The sequence below is a fragment of the Suncus etruscus genome, chromosome 5 (genome assembly GCF_024139225.1).
Source record: "Suncus etruscus isolate mSunEtr1 chromosome 5, mSunEtr1.pri.cur, whole genome shotgun sequence".
NCBI lineage: Eukaryota > Metazoa > Chordata > Mammalia > Eulipotyphla > Soricidae > Suncus > Suncus etruscus.
The window spans coordinates 151,250,981-151,268,108 of NC_064852.1; the positions used below are offsets into that span (position 1 = coordinate 151,250,981).

The 17,128-nt window shown below is 46.6% G+C and overlaps 1 protein-coding gene across 1 annotated transcript in view; it reads left to right on the forward strand.

Moving 5' to 3' along the window:
* Positions 1–16,874, forward strand: part of SNX31 (sorting nexin 31) — a 46,695-nt gene extending 29,821 nt beyond the window's left edge. The window contains exons 12-14 of the mRNA XM_049772953.1: positions 3,599–3,676; positions 16,332–16,421; positions 16,503–16,874. Of these exons, the coding sequence (XP_049628910.1) occupies positions 3,599–3,676; positions 16,332–16,421; positions 16,503–16,874 (540 nt within the window). The remainder of the gene's footprint in view (positions 1–3,598; positions 3,677–16,331; positions 16,422–16,502) is intronic.
* The last annotated feature ends 254 nt before the right edge of the window (positions 16,875–17,128 follow it).

The following is a 17,128-nucleotide window of genomic DNA, read 5'->3' on the forward strand; positions in this document are numbered from 1 at the left end:
TGGAATGATAGCACAGCAGGGAGGGCATACGATTTGCAATGTGACCAACCTGAGTTCTATCCCTGATGTCCCATATGGTTCCCCAAACACCACCAGGAGAGATTTCTGAGCGCAAAGCCAGGATCCTGAGCTCTGAGCTCAGCACAGAGCCCTGAGCACACCCAAGGTGGCCAAAAAACAAAGACAAGCAAAAATATGGGCCCCGATTCTTTGCATAACCTCCTGGTCCCTGGGAAATTCTTTTTGCTGAACTAAATTAAGCTTTTTTTTGGGGGGGGGGTTACACCCGATAGCACTCAGGGGTTACTCCTGGCTCTACACTCAGAAATCATTCCTGGCAGGCTCAGGGGACCATATGGGATGCTGGGATTTTAACCACTGTCCTTCTGCATGCAAAGCAAACACCCTACCTTCATGCTATCTCTCCGGCCCCAAATTAAGCATTTCAATGTTGAATAGAAATGACCAGTGAGGGCCCGGAGAGATAGCACAGCGGTGTTTGCCTTGCAAGCAGCCAATCCAGGACCTAAGGTGGTTGGTTCGAATCCCGGTGTCCCATATGGTCCCCTGTGCCTGCCAGGAGCTATTTCTGAGCAGACAGCCAGGAGTAACCCCTGAGCACCACCAGGTGTGACCCAAAAACCAAAAAAAAAAAAAAAAAAAAAAAAGAAATGACCAGTGTCCTAAAATAAAATATATTTAACAAATAATCCAAGTAATTCTTGCCTCAACATTAACTTGAGTACTTGTTGACTTCCATGAGACTTTTGGTCTTGGGTAACTAATGTCCCCTATTAATGCTCTACTTTTGGGAGGAGGGCCTACTGGCAATGCTTAGGGGTTACTACTGTTGGCAGGTGAGGCCCCATATGAGATACCTGGGATTAAGCCCCAATCTTTGCATCTCTTTTAGGTCCTTTAAATAAAAGCTCAGTTAATCCTTGTCTTAACAAGGACAAGTTAACAAGTGAACAAGAAAGTCCTTGTGTTAACCATGATTTGGTCTCGCCTGCTGAATCTTAGCACTGTAGTGTTACAGCCCTTAAGATGGGCTTGGATGGTGGATGGAGGCCTTTGTTCTTAGGCCCCGGCCTAAGTATTGAACTCACTCACAGGCAGGCTTCCAGAGAGATAACATCTTTATTGCCCTGGCCAACAGATGTGGCTGCTAACCATTTACGCATGACATTCTTAGCTAGCCCTGCATCTTACTTTTTTATCCATGTTACCTCCAACCTCCATCCTGGCAAAAGACCAAAAGGCCTTAATCCTCTCTGGTCAAAGCCTTATCTAACCTTTCCAAGACTCCTCCCAGGAATGGGCAGGATCTTGCAGGTAAGTTAGAATGGGGGGATGGGGCCACATTAGCACTTGTCTCTGTGGACACAGAGACATGAACATGGCACCAAGAATACCCGTGGGCACCCATCAACAGGGTGCCTTGAGGTCAGGACCTCACTTCACACGCTGACTTTATGGAGCTTCCATAGGTGAGAGAGGCAGGAGTGCTGAGTGAAAACAGGAAATGTGAGTTTGTCTTCACATCACTGTTACTCGTCTTTTGTTTTGTTTTGTTTTTGGGTCACACCCAGTGGTTCTCAGGGTGTACTCCTGGCTCTGCACTCAGAAATTGCCATTAGCAGGTTTGGGGGACCTTATGGGATGCCAGGGATTGAACCCAGGTCCGTCCTGGGTCCACCGCATGCAAGGCAAATGCCCTACCACTGTGCTATCGCTCTGGCCTCTACTCTTGCCTTTATTCCATCACCTCACCTTCCCTCCTTTCTCTTTCCTTCCAAACTAGAAAGTATTCCCAGTGTTTATCTCTCTCATTGCCTTTTCCCTGCCCAATAAAGGGATCCTTTTGATCAGAATAAGGAACCTTCAAAGTTGAGATTTCTGGGTCTCAACCTGGTGAAAGAAGAAAAGTTTGTGGGGATTTGTGGGAAGGACCCCTCTGGGCCACATGAGGGACTTTAACTAGAATCCCTAAGGATGAGCAGCCTGGACCATAGTGAGATGAAGAACAGTGTAGTGCTACACACAGATGGGTGCTCTCTTCTGTACTGCAGGCACTGTGGGGGTCATGGTCGGTTCTCAAAGTGAATAAGGGGCTGCTCCAGAAAACTAAGGAGATGAAAGCAGGTGCTGGTAGGTTCTTACAAGCAGGCCCTTCACACCTACGTGTAGGCCCCTTCACAATGGGGAGCTATGAGTTTAAGGTCAACTATAGCTGATTAGATTATAATAGTGAGCCACCTGGGATACTCTCCATCCCTAGAACATGAATTGATGACTAAGGAGGCAAGGAAGATAATTTTATAGGAGAGAAATAGCCTGGATATATGGGATTCCAGAATTTGAACCACCATTTTTCTGCATGCAAGGCAAACACCTTACCTCCATGCTATCTCTCCAGCCCCTTATGGATCCAGTTTTAAAAATGGGACCAGTGTGAGGAGGATGGTGACGACCTTAGAAGATGGGTGCAGAGCGAGGACCAAACCTGCCTAGGGGCCGGAGGCCTTCACCCCGGACTGGGGAAGCCGAAAAATCTCTATAGGGACAACTATCATGGCCGTGCAGTTCGACAGGGTGTAGTTCTGGGAGCTGACTCTAGAACCACTACTGGGTCCTATATAGCCAACCAAGTGACTGACAAGCTGACCCCCTTCATGATCATATTTTCTGTGCCGCTCAGGCTACGCAGCTGATACCCAGGCAGTCGCTGATGCAGTCACTTACCAGCTTGGTTTCCATAGCATTGAACCTCCTTTGGCACACACAGCAGCCAGCCTCTTTAAAGAGATGTGTTACCAATACCAAGATCTGATGGCAGGAATCATCACGGCGGGCTGGGATCTCCAGAAGGAGGGCAGATATAGTCAGTGCCCATGGGATATATAATGGTAAAGCGGCCGTTTGCCTTTGGGGGCTCTGGTAGCTCCTATATCTCTATGGCTATGTTGATGCAACTTACCAGGAAGGTATGACTAAGGAAGAGTGTCTGCAGTTTACTGCTAATGCTCTTGCTTTGGCCATGAAGAGGGATACCTCCAGTGGAGGAGTGATCCACATAAGAGCCATTGCAGAATCGGGTAGAAGGGCAGGTACTTTTGGGAAATTAGATCCCCAAATATGCCAGTGCCACTTTACCACCTCCCTGAATCCACTATACAATATAAGACACTCCATTGTGATGCAGAAGTCAGTAAAGTTTGATAAAGATCAATATATTTTTTTAAAAGGGACCAGGCGTGTGCTTATCTTGCAGGCAACTGACCCAGGTTCAAACCTTAGCATCCCCTATGGTAGGTCCGCTAAACCCCACTAAGAATAGTTTCTTAGCACAAAGCTAGGAGTAAGTCCTGATCAGCGCTGGGTGGACCCCAAAACTGAAAAAAAAATTATTTCAAATTGAGAAAAAGCACAAATCTATACTCCTTAGGTCTGATGCAATTGTATAGAAAATAAGGTCAAAATTTAGATTCGTAAGAGCATGACATTGGAAGGCAATGCAGAGAGGTGCTTGGTGTGGGTGAGGGGAGAAAGTAGGAGGCCCTCAGCTAGGCTGAGCTCCTGTCTCTGAATTTCTTAGGCTTTTTTGCTGAGTAACTGCCTGCAAAAGATGATCTCAGAAAAGGTGGCGATGCTGGCTGCAGGGGACCTAGAAATGGTGAGACCTTTCTCTTTTGTTTTGTTTTATTTTTTTTTTTATTATCAAATCACCATGAGACACACAGTTACAAAGTTGTTCATGATTGAGTTTCAGTCATAAATGTCCAACACCCTTCACTACTGCACATTTCCTGCCACTAATGTCCCCAGTTTCCCTCTACCCCCAACCTGCCTCTATGGCAGACACTTTTCTTCTCTTATTCTCTCTTGCTTTTAGATGCTGTGGGTTTAGTAGCAATATTATTACTTAAGAGGTATCATGCGCATTACTTTCCCTTCTTTCAGCACCCAGTTCTTGTCCAGCGTGATTATTTCCAACTTTCATTGGCTCCCCTGTTTGTGGCAAGCTTCCTACTATGAACCAGTCCTCCTGTCTCTACTTTTTCTGGATATTGTTATGAGACTATTTTTTAATATCTCAAAAATGAGTGCAATCATTTGATATCTATCTCTCTCCCCCTGACTCATTTTACTCTATATGTTTACTCAACATTATTCTCCATATCCATCTATGTATAAGTAAATTTTATAATTTCATTTTTCCTAACAGCTGCCTAGTATTCCATTGTGTAGGTGCACCACAGTTTTTTTTTTTTTTTTTTTTTTTTTACCATAGAGTAGATGATCTTAAAGAAGACTACATCACTGGCTCTAGAAAGAATTTTTAAGAATATTTATAGGGGTAACTGAAAATGACATTGGCAGTTGGAAGAAACTACAGAGAACAAGTCCTTAAGGCTTTTTTGTTTTTTGTTTTTGTGTCACATCCGGCAGCACTCAGGAGTTACTCCTGACTCTATGCTCAGAAATTGCTCCTGGCAGGCTCTGGGAACCATATGGGATGCAGCGATTCGAACCATTTTCCTTCTGCATGCAAGGGAAATGCCCTACCTCCATGCTATCTCTCTGGCCCTGTCCTTAAGACTTTTAAATTTTTTTTATTATTTTTTTGGGGGGACACACTTGGTAAGGCACAAGGCTTATTCCCTTGACTTCACATTCAGGGATCATTCATACATAGTGCCAGGGATTGAGCCTGGGTTAGCCTCATGCAAGGGTAAGTATCTTACCCATTGTACTATATTTCTGGCTCTCAAATTAAACGTTTTAGGGTCCAAAAGGTAGTTCAGGGACCTGGGGGCACAAGCCTTGCATATATAACGACCCAAGTTTAGTTTAATAGCGCCAAATAATTCCCAGAACTGGACATACTAATGCCGGCTGACTTTTATAAATAGAAATCTTTTGTAGACTATCACATGAATCTTTAAACATTCAACAGAAAATATTTGGAAAGTTTCCCTAATATTTTTATTTCAATGTAGTTCTTTCTCAGGAGATAGATCAAGTATTTCCATGGACATTAATCTTTACTTGACTTTGCAGCTTTTATTTTTTCTAAATCAACATAGCTGAGTTTTATACTTGTTTCTTCTTTTCTCTAGAACAGAACCTATTTTCTCAGGGAAGAGAAAAACCCTTGGCATTTCAATAGTGACCAAGAAAGGAGCAAAGCAAAAGGACAAAAGAATCATGGATGGTCTTTTTCAAGAGTCATAAGATCTAACTTCTTAGGCAGGAGAGAGTTCCCTTTCAGTTCCATTGATTATAGACATATAAAAGAAGAAAAAGAAAATAATAAATTGGAGTGTCCTTCATTAAAGGGGAGTCCTCTCAAATGAGGGTGAACTAAATCTAACCCACTTAGTAGAGGAAATATCTGTATGGTGAATAGTTGAAGAGTTTACTCCGTAAGAGGAAAAGGCAGTCATCTATTGAAAGCATTAGCCAAAACCAACCACTCTAACTACATTCCTTTGATTTGCCCATATAATACTTACCCCTGTGACTGATATGAAAGACAACCCAATTCAAGTTGCTTTTCCAAAATACTCCACAAGTTTCTTTTCCACGCTCTCTTGATTTCTTTTTATGGGGGCGGGGTTCGGGGGAGTCACACCTGGTGATGCTCAGGGGTTACTCTTGGCTCTGCACTCAAAAATCAACCCTGATAGGCTCAGGGGATGTCGGGAATTGAACCACCATTAGTCCTGGGTCAGCCATGTGCAAGGCAATCGCCATACTACTGTGCTATCTCTCTGGCCCCTCTCTTGATTTCTTTATTCATTTGAGTTTTGGGAAGGTAAAGAACTTGTATTTTCATCTGGAAAATTGGGTTTTGGGGAAGATATTCTAGGCATCACAGTCTACAGTGTTATTCAGAATTTTATCTAAAAGGCCCTTGAAAGATTAGAATGTTGAACAGGGAAGTCTCTTGGTTTGATATTGAAAATTTTGATTCTCATAAAGAACTTTGGAAGAGGGCCCAGAGAGATAGCACAACGGTGTTTGCCTTGCAAGCAGCCGATCCAGGACCTAAGGTGGTTGGTTCGAATCCCGTGTCCCATATGGTCCCCCGTGCCTGCCAGGAGCTATTTCTGAGCAGACAGCCAGGAGTAACCCCTGAGCACCGCCGGGTGTGCCCCCAAAACAAAAACAAAAACAAAAACAAAAGAACTCTGGAAGAGGGCCCGGAGAGATAGCACAACGGTGTTTGCCTTGCAAGCAGCTGATCCAGGACCTAAGGTGGTTGGTTTGAATCCCGGTGTCCCATATGGTCCCCCGTGCCTGCCAGGAGCTATTTCTGAGAAGACAGCCAGGAGTGGCCCCTGAGCACCACCGGGTGTGGCCCAAAAACCAAAAAAAAAAAAAAAAAAAAAAAAACTCTGGAAGAGCAGAGAAGTTGAGGAAACAGGACAAATATGTCCCCTAAATAAAGCAGATCCCACCCCCAGCATATCCTCTAGCAAGAAAGGTGTGTGAAGCATGAATTAAATACAGACTTAAAGTTAATAAGCTAAACAAGCTTTAGGCAAATGCTTTCAAAGGTAAGGCTTGAGACATTTCTAAAAGAAATCATTACAATCTGAAGGCAAACAAATGCAGTAAAGAAACATAAGCACACAACAAAATCATGCTGAATTCTTTTTTTTTTTTTTTTTTTTTTTGGTTTTTGGGCCACACCCGTTTGACATTCAGGGGTTACTCCTGGCTATGCGCTCAGAAATCACCCCTGGCTTGGGGGACCATATGGGACACCGGGGGATCGAACCGCGGTCCATCTGCTTGCAAGGCAGACACCTAACCTGTAGCACCACCTTCCCGGCCCCCATGCTGAATTCTTAAAGCAATAATAACTGCCAACAAGAAAGAAAAAGTTTAACACTTTTTTTTTTTTTTTTTTTTTGGTTTTTGGGCCACGCCCGTTTGACGCTCAGGGGTTACTCCTGGCTATGCACTCAGAAATCACCCCTGGCTTGGGGGGACCATATGGGACGCCGGGGGATCGAACCGCGGTCCTACGCTAGCGCTTGCAAGGTAGACACCTTACCTCTAGCGCCACCTTCCCAGCCCCGTTTAACACTTTTCTTATAGTACTGCTCCTACATAAAATCCTTAGTATTTTTTGTGAGTATTTAATCCTTTTAACTAGAACAGATAAATAAGGTTTATAAATAAAGGATAGGGCTGAAAAGAGAGAGCACACAGTGAGTAGGGCCCTCACCATACATGCAGCCAACCCAAGTTCAATTCCTGGCACCTCCTATGGTCTACTGAGCACTCCAGGAGTGCTCCTGGAGAGCAGAGACCGGAGTAAGCCCTAAGATACAATGGGTCTGGCCCAAACTCTTAAATATTTAATGCCTCATTAATACAGGAAGAGAAACAGGTTCCACCTGAGATTGCTAAATATGTGGAGTGGATTCTATTTATTTCTCCATGGGGCGGGGAGGAAGGAGGAAGGAGAATAGAAGAGAACAATTCTGAGAGTTCACTCACAGCATTTGTATTTAGTTACCTAAGAGCCACCACAATGTAATGTAACAAGAAAATAATAAGAGCAAAATGCATCACATGCCAATCATCACTGACTAAGATTTCATACCTGATGTTTAAAAATGACTACTCATCTTAAGTATGGGAGCCTTGCTCATGAAGAGCCATCATTGTGAGCAAGTTCTGTAAATGTGAAATGGCAGCTCTCTTCTCCCATGAATCTCAAAATGCCCTGCTCTATATTGTCATGAATGTCAAAGCAACTGTAATGCACTTAATTCATTGCGCTCTTCGATCTGTTTATACAGAAATGGCTAGAAGCTAGGGACTCAATGAAAAGGAGCTTATTTGGTAGAAGAAAAAGAAAATTTGTCAAAATATTTTTTGCAGTTTTGGTTTTCTCCAAGTCAAGATGCACACAAGCTGACATGTTCATTTATTATTGTTATTATTGGGGAAACCATACCTGGCAGTGCTCAGGGGGTTAATCCTGGCTCTGCTCTGCCATGACTCTTGGCAGTACGGGGGGTGGGGGCACATGTGATGTCTGGGATGGAATCAGGTTCTTGGCATGCAAGGCATGCAAGTACCTTAACTGCTACGCTCTCTCTCTTTGGCTCCCAAACGGACTTATCTAATGATGCTTTTTTTGGGGGATTGGGAATGTTGTTCTTCGATAGAGCATTTGCCTTGCATGCGTGAGGTCCTGGGTCCAGTTCCTGGTCCATAGAAATAATAATAACAACAACAGTCATAATGACAATAACAATGATAGTTGTGGGGGAGGTTGGTTTTGAGCCCTGCCAGTGGTGGTCAGGGGATACTCTCTCCTCTGCTTAGAATAAAGCACTCTGGATGCTTTATGGGGTTCAAACCCAGGCTTTTACATGCAAAGCATATACCCCAGCTTTTTGAACCAATAAGACTTTGTTTCTATAAGAGGCTCAGCATATTCCTACCCCAACCCAGGGGGGCCCATGGTTACTGGCTATGCCTGATACCCCCAGACTATCTCCAGATTCTTTTCTTTTCCTTTTTGTATTTTTTTTAAAACTTTATTGATTGATTGTTTTTTGAGCCACAGTGAGCGATGCTCAGGGGTTATTCATGGCTTGCCACTCAGAAATTGTGCCTGGTAAGCTGAGTGACCACATGGGATGCTGGGAATTGAACTGGTTCCCTCCCGGGGTGGCCGCATGCAAGGGAAATGCCCTACCACTGTGCTATCTGTCTGGCCCCATCCTTTTTTGTTGTTGTTGTTGTTGTTCTTGGTTGTTGGGGTTTTTTTGGGGGGAGGTGTTGACCATGTCCAGTCATGCTCATAGGTTATTCCAGGCTCTTTGCTCAGGAATTACTCCTGTCAGGCTCAAAGAACCACATGGGATGCCAGTGATTGAATCCCACTTAGTCATGTATAAGGCAAATGCCCTCCTGGCTGTATTATTGCTCCCTCATTCTCCTCCAGATTCTTGCTGTTCGCTTGCTTCTCTGCTCTGGGCCTGGGGTCTCAATGGTGACCAAGTTCCCTCCAAACCCTCTTCTTCCCTACACATTCTCTCTGTAGCTTCTCTCATTAGGACCAGAGGTGCTGTAAATGGGGGGTGGGGTGTAGGGATTTGGTGGTATGGATGTAGGCATCACCCCACTCACCTCGATGGAAAAGCTTTCTTGACTAAACCTTTGTAGGTTCCTTCTTCAGCCTTCACTGTTGAGTTGACCTTGACTACATCCCTTCCAGGGCCTTGAATTTCAGCCCTGATCTCCACTTGACCAACAGGGACTTTGGGACCAGCAAAGCTCCCCACACCTGATGTGGCTTCCTAAACAGGGATAGGGTCTGGGGGAATCTTTTGTTTTGGGGGCCTAGGTAGTCCTTTTAAAAACCAGGCAGAATTACCATACTTTCCAGCGTATAAGATGACTGGGCTTATAAGATGACCCCCTACTTTTTCTGTTAAAATATAAGGTTTTGGCTATATTCACCATATAAGACTACCTCTCTTTTAACGCACACCAACTGGAAATTAAAAAACATAAGAGAAAAAGAATAGAACCCTCAAAATTAACAATATATGTTTAATAAGCTAGGCTTCGGAGTGCTAACAATCATTTTACATTTGTCATTTCTAATGAGTGACTGTGATTTTTAATTGTGATCTACACTGAGAGCAAAGAGAGGGTTTTTTTTTTTCCGGGAGCAGCTGGCTGGGGTGCTTCCTCTGTGTCCCCTAAAAGCTGAACAGAGGACTGAGTACCAGAAAGCCTTATACCCATTGGCTGGATGAGATACGGTGCTGGATAACTCAGCTCCTCTGTGTGCCCTGAAAGATGAACCAGGACCAGCAGAGGACTGAGTGATGATGCCTGGCAGCTGGATGGGATGCTCTGGTAAGAGGGGGGCAGATCATTTGTCCCTGAAGCTGGAGTAAGTTTCAGCAAGCTGTATACCAGCGTATAAGACAACACCCTGACTTCTAAGAAGTTTTTCATGGGTTAAAAAGTCGTCTTATACCCCAGAAAATATAATACTCAATTCCTTGGTGCCTCTCTCCTTCACACACACACACACACAGCCTCCCTTCTGGGGACCCCTGTGGTCATTTAGCCACAAAGGGCAGGAGTGCAGCTGGAACTGGAAGAGAATTTGGGTGAGCAAATATGCTCGTGAAAGCGGTTCTTCGTATGTGGGTCTCTGGGGGCTCTGCTCCCTATCTTACTGCCTTTTTAATTTTTTTTTTTTTTTTAGCAAATTGAAGATCCACAACCAGGCAAAAGACAAAAGTGCCACATTTCTCGAAGCCAAAGCCGGGTGTGTGAGTCTCTGGGTAACAGGCGCATTCCAATGGGGATACAGGGATGGATTCGGTCAGCCTTCACCCCCTCTCATCTCCATTCTCCCCTTAAAGTTATTTTGCTTTATTAGTGTGGGGTAGAGGGTTGGTTGAGTGGCAGGTCACACTCAGCTGTGTTCATAGGCTACTTCTGACTCAGGAATGACCCCTGGCAGTGCAGGGTGGGATATATGCCTGCCCAGAGAAGAGGACAGACCTCCTCCATCTGACTATCTCTTGGGCCTTTCATTCTTCCTAAGAAGTCAGTGACTGTTTCATAGCCCCCAGTATCCCAGACTGCAGCCAGAAGGCTGGGGGTAGGGGAAGGGGTCTTGAGCAAAGTCAGCATGTCTAGGAAGCCCCTCTGGGTCCTGACCCCTGAACACACCCAAATTCTCCTGCCCCAAAGCAACAGAATACAATAAAATAAATAGCCATTGCCTTAACAAAGAAATCCTGCTGGTTGCTTTTTAAATATGATTTGAGCCTCCTTGGCTCTTTCATTGCTATTGGGGCGAGCTCTTTAATTATTTCTTCTTATATTGTTTTGTTTATTTCACCACAGAAAGAGGATTCCATTTTTCCATCAAGGAGAAGCAAAGCAAATACAGCTCCTGTGGATAGTGTTTGGGAGACCATTAAGGAGGAAGATCTTTGAAAAGAAAACCTCCTTTTATAACTTGCCTTCTCAGCCTCTCTCTCTCTCTCACTAGTGAATGGATGTGGATGATTTTTTTGCTGTCTGTGGACAGAATCTGTCTGAGTCCCATTTATTGGTCATGAACATGGCCCCATGTTCATGATGACAACTTTAGAATTCTGTTAATCACAAGATGAAAATAAAGCAAGAACCAAAGGTATCTTTTTATGGTTAATAACATTCTTTACCCAAGAAATGGTTAATCCCAGTCCATTTATCTGAGTCTCTCTCCTTCCCTAACCCACCAAAAAGATGTTGAACCAAGCTCCTAAATCTTCTGCATTCTTTTTTTATTTTTATTTTTTATTTTTTTGGGTCACACCCAGCAGCACTCAGGGGTTACTCCTGGCTCTGCTCTCAGAAGTCGCTCCTGGCAGGCTCAGGGGACATATGGGATGCCAGGATTCAAACCACCATCTGTCCTGGATCAGCTGCGTGCAAGGCAAATGCCCTTCTGCTTGTGCTGTCATTCTGGCCCTTCTATCTTATGTTTTGTTTTTGTTTTTATTTTTGGGCTGCATGCAATGACACTCAGGGGTTACTCCTGGCTATGCACTCAGAAATTGCTCCTGACTTGGGGGACCTTATGGGACGCTGGGGGGATGTTAGCACACCCTACCGCTTGCACCACCGCTCCAGCCCCATGTCTTATGCATTGTTTGTTTTGCTTTGTTTTTGGGTCACACCCAACAGCGCTCAGGGGTTACTCCTGGTTCTACACCCAGAAGTCACTCCTGGAAGGGTCAGGGAACTATATGGGATGCTGGGATGCTGACCTCTGCATGCAAGGCAAACACCTTACCTCCATGCTATCTCGCTGGCCCCTGTCTTATGCATTCTTAAGGAAAACAAAGGAAAGACATTTTTTAAATCATTAAGCTAGAGTTGAGGTTAGATGTCAGGTGGTGAAGCTGTGACTCGGCAGCAGAGGAAAATGTGGTTCTAAATAATGGAATCATTGAAAGGAAAAAACTTGGAGCATTACAAAACCCAACCTTGGCTTGGAGCAGGAGGTGCTGATCTGTCCTGCTGGTCTGTTTGCGAGGTTCTGAGGTCACTGATACGAACAGACTGCAACTCAGGCTACACACTGTCCTGAGAATCCAGAATCCAGTCCAGTAAGTCATCTTGCTTGTTTGGATCATTTTATTTGGGGAATCAATGAGTTCTGTACTGGGAACAAGAGACTTATTAAGTATTTTTATTGTCATTATTTTTTCTTTTTTGGTTTGGGGCTACAGTTGGCAGTGCTCAGGTTACTCCTGGTTCTACTCTCAGAAATTACTCCTGGCAGGCCCAGGGGACCATATGGGATGCTGGGGATCGAAGCCAGGTTGGCCTTGTGCAAGACAAACATCCTACCCACTGTGCTGTTGCTCTGGTCCACAAGTTTTTCTACTTTTCAATGAACTTTTCCTTATCTAGTTTTAGTTTGTCCTCGGTTATTCATATAATGACACACAGAATTAAGGTAGTCGTGAGGGAGAAGGGCAGAGAAGTGAATGAATGTAACTGTCATGTTCTTCTCTAATTGGCTTGTGTGACTTGATAAATACAACATATAATATATTCTAATGGTGAAAAGTCTGTGAATAATCTATAAGGCATGTAGAATCTATTAAAAAGTGCATATTCAGGGCCGGGCGGTGGCGCTAAAGGTAAGGTGCCTGCCTTGCCTGTGCTAGCCTTGGACGGACCGCGGTTTGATCCCCCGGTGTCCCATATGGTCCCTCGAGCCAGGAGCAACTTCTGAGCGCATAGCCAGGAGTAACCCCTGAGTGTTACCGGGTGTGACCCCCAAAAAAAACAAAAAAAAAAAAGTGCATATTCTTTTTTTTTGTAAGGTGCATATTCTTACAAATAAATGCCTTCAGTCATTCCTTCTCGGGTTATAAATGTTCACGTTTGTATTTCTTTCTTTCTTTTTTTTTTTCTTTTTTGGTTTTGGTTTTTGGGCCACACCCAGTGGTGCTCAGGGGTCCCTCCTGGCTGTCTGCTCAGAAATAGCTCCTGGCAGGCATGGGGACCCTATGGGACACCGGGATTCGAACCAACCACCTTGGGTCCTGGATCGGCTGCTTGCAAGGCAAACGCCGCTGTGCTATCTCTCCGGGCCCACGTTTGTATTTCTAACTGCAATAGGAAGTTTTTTTTTGCAGGGGACAGATAATCTTGCTGTATTCATGGTGAGTGTATTCTATATTAGGATACATTTCCATCCCCTGAGCCAGAGCAATAATACATTGGGTAAGGAACTTGCCCTGTACACAGCCAACCCGGGTTCAACCCCCAGCATCCCCTATGGTCCCCTGAACAGAGCCAGGAGGGACTTCTGAGTACTGGATGGCTCTGAGTATTTCCACTGCAATGCATTCACAGGGTCAAGTGGAAAACCTGTTAGGGGGTACAGCCAGCCATGTGTCCCACATTCCTGGAAGAGGATGCTCTTCTAGTGCATGCACCAAGCAGAGTCACTAGGATCCTTTCCAATCCATTGGAATTCAACCTCTGCCAGGATATGATGCCAACACCTCTTTGTAGCTCACTAAAGACTCTGCCCTGTGAAAAAGTCCCAGCTGCAGCCAGCCTGTGCCCATCAGTGATATCCGGGTGACTGTGAATTGACTGTATTGTCTACACTGGTGCTGAATTTCCAGGGTGCACCTCATCTTCGTGTGCAGAGAAGGAGAGGATGCCAGTCTGTGCAGAGTCATAGCCCAGGGAAGTTTGGCCTCTGCTTCTCAGACCCCTAAGGGAGGGGAGTGAATGAGCCCGTGGGGTGTTCGGGCCAGCACTTACCCAACCTCTGCTCATCCTTTAGCTCTGCACTGTAGATGCTTGCTCTGGGCACACCAGGCTTTCTGGAAGCTACTAGCAAGCGTGTGGACTTAGGCAGGGATGGAAGAGATGGCCAAGAGATTGGCCCATATTGAGGAAGAAACCGGAACAATCTCTCAGAGTGGGCCTTCAGGTCATGGCTGAATGGGAGTCATTGCGGCATCACCCACGACTCTGGCAGGTAAGTGATCTATATCAAACCTGCATGCAAGAAACCATTTTTTGTTTGTTGGTTTAACTTGTGCTCTTTTTTTCTTATAGAAATGTCCTATTCTCCTGGACTTCCCTTTTCCTGTCCACCTCAGTTCTTCAATTGTGCAATCTCTCTCTCTCTCTCTCTCTCTCTCTCTCTCTCTCTCTCTCTCTCTCTCTCTCTCTCTCTCTCTCTCTCTCTCTCTCTCTCCCCTCAGTTCTTCAATTGTGCAATCTCTCTCTCTCTCTCTCTCTCTCTCTCTCTCTCTCTCTCTCTCTCTCTCTCTCTCTCTCTCTCTCTCTCTCTCCCTCCCCCCTTCCCCTTGTTTGTGCACTGAAATGATTCTGTGATTTGCCCCTTGACCTGCTCCTCGCTCTCCCCAAAACATGCTTATTTTCCCCCCTAGCCTGGTGTGCGCTGAGAAACAACTTTCCGGGGTGTGTCGCCCTCTTATGGTTACCTGCGGTACTACAAACAGGCCTGGGTGCGTTCCGGGAGTTCAAGAGGAGCTAAGGCCAAGGAGAAAGGTCTCTGTGCAGGTATATTAAGTGTGTGGATTTTGGTGTGGGGCTACATCCTACTGTGCTCAGGGTTTGCTCTTGACTCCGCGCTCAGGAATCACTCCTGGCGCTTGGGGACCATTTGCTGGGCAGGGGTATAAACCTGGGTTGGCTGCGTTGCAAGGCCTTAAGGCCTGCTGATCCCTCACTCCACCCTCGCCTGAATCGCTTCCCTGGACCATTGCAAAGGGAAGTGCTCGTCCTTTTTTGTTTGTTTGTTTATTTGTTTATTGGGTCACACCCGGCAGCGCTCAGGGGTTCCTCCTGGCTCTACGCTCAGAAATCGCTCCTGGCAGGCTCAGGGGATTATATGGCATGCTAGGATTTGAACCAGTGACCTTCTGCATGTAAGGCAAACGCTCCACCTCCATGCTATCTCTCGGCCCTGTCGTCCTTTGCATTTCAAGATAAGTCACACTTCCCCAAAAACATTGCTACCAACCTGTTCCAGGTAGCTTCTGTGTCATTGGCTTTTCTAGAGTCCCATCTCTTCCACGAAGCTTCTTCTGAGCTGGACTCACAATTAGAAATCAGGACCAAATCGACGCAAGGCAGGAGTACTGGGAGGAAAGGATGAAGTTTCGGGGTTCTCGTGGTGGTCTCACAGATAACCAGGTCCAGCCTCCAGAATTGGACACTTTACCTGGAGAAAGACTCTTGCAGACGTGTTTTTAAGAAAGACCAAGGAACTAAGAAAGGATTCTTGGCATCCCGGGTGTGCCCAGTGGAGCAAAAGGGTGCTCTAAGGAGGAAGGAGAGTTAGCCCTGGGAGCGGTGGGGTGGACAGGGGCTGAATGGAGTGGAGCTGGGAAGGGGCCACTGGCCAAGGAATGTGGGCAACCTGGGACACTGTAGGGGGTGAGGAAATGATTGTCCCTAGTTCCCCAGCTAGAGCTCAGAGGAGGGCCCAGTGAGAGGAAATTATAACTGTAGTGGGACCTGAATTGATGACAACCACCCCCACCAAACAAACCTCTTGGTAAATCAAGATCCCAACCCCCATTTTCAGCTTAATTTAGTTTGTACACGAATAGCTTTAGCCTGGGAATCCTGGAAAGTGGGTTGTAAACATTCTAATTTCTACTCCTACTCCTCTTCCTCCTCCTCCTTCTTTTTCTTCCTTTCTCCTGCTCCTACTTCTCCCTTCTCCTCTAAAAGGCCTGGGCCGGAGAGACAGGACAAAGGCCTACCCAGATTCTATCCCCAGCATCCCATATGGTCCTCTGAGCCCACCAGGAGTGATTCCGGAGTGCAGAGCCAGGAGTAACCCCTGAGCCTCGCCAGGGGATGGCACACAAAAAAAGAAAAAGAAAAGGAACTAAAATTAGGCCACGAAGGTAGCAGCTGAGCCTTCCTTAGCTGCAACCAGTCCTGGATGCATTCGGGTCAGAGTAGCAGGTAGTGCTTCTAACACCGACCAGGGCCTTCAAGGCCTTCCCGGAGCTGCAGGGTCAGAATGTACACTTACAAAAGGTCAAAGCTTCGTCTTATTTCTGGCCCTGCACTCAGGAACCAATCCTGGCAATTGCCAGATGTGCCAGATGTGCCAGATGTGGCACAAGAACCAAACTTTAACATTTAAAAATAAAAGTGAAAAATAATTTTTTTAATATTAAAAACATATACACAAAAGGTCAAGCTCTTGGCCTGCAGAAACCTCTAGCCCGGGCTTGGGGTTCTGCTCTTTGCCCCAGGTTCGCCTGCTTGTTCCCTTGCGGGCCCGCAGCGGGCTTAGCCGCAGTGCTGGAGCCTGTCTGGAGAGGGCGCGCGAGTACTGCCCTGGCGTGGGGCCGCTCTGGGCCGGAGGAGGCCGCGCTCGTCTCTGTGGTCAGCCCTCTCCCCCGCCCGCCGCCAACCCGCCGTAGCTGCTGGCGCCGTCGCCGGCCTGGAGAGGGCGCGCGAGTGCCGCCGCGGCGTGGGGCCGCTCTGGGCCGGAGGAGGCCGCGCTCGTCTCTGTGGTCAGCCCTCTCCGCTGCTGCCGCCGCCACAGCTGTCACTGTCACCCGGCTGAGCCCAGGTACCTGCCCCGGGGCCAGTGGGCCCGCACCGGGGATCGAGGGGCGATCGAGGGGCCCTGCGTCTCCCGGGCTCCGGGCCGTGCCTGCAGCCCTCGTCGCCCGGTGCAAGACCGGCTGGGCCGGGCCCCTGAGGTAGGCCGGGGCCTGTCCTCCGGGGCTCCCTGCCAGGCCCCCTTTGCAGAGGGAGGATTTCCCCCCAGTGGCCGGACCCCAACCTGATTGTGGGGGATTTCGGTGCTCAGGAGCACTTGCTGACTGACATCTGGTACATTTCAGTTGCTGATCTCTGGTGCATTTCAGTGCTCAGGAGCACTTGCAGGCCTCTTGCAGAATTTCCTTTTCTCCCTCCCTCCCTCCTTTTTGGGTCCCATCCAGCAGTGCTCAGGGGTTAGTTACTTCAGCTCTCTGCTCAGAAATCGCTCCTGGCAGGCTCGAGGGACCATATGGGATGCTGGGAATCAAACCAGGTGGGT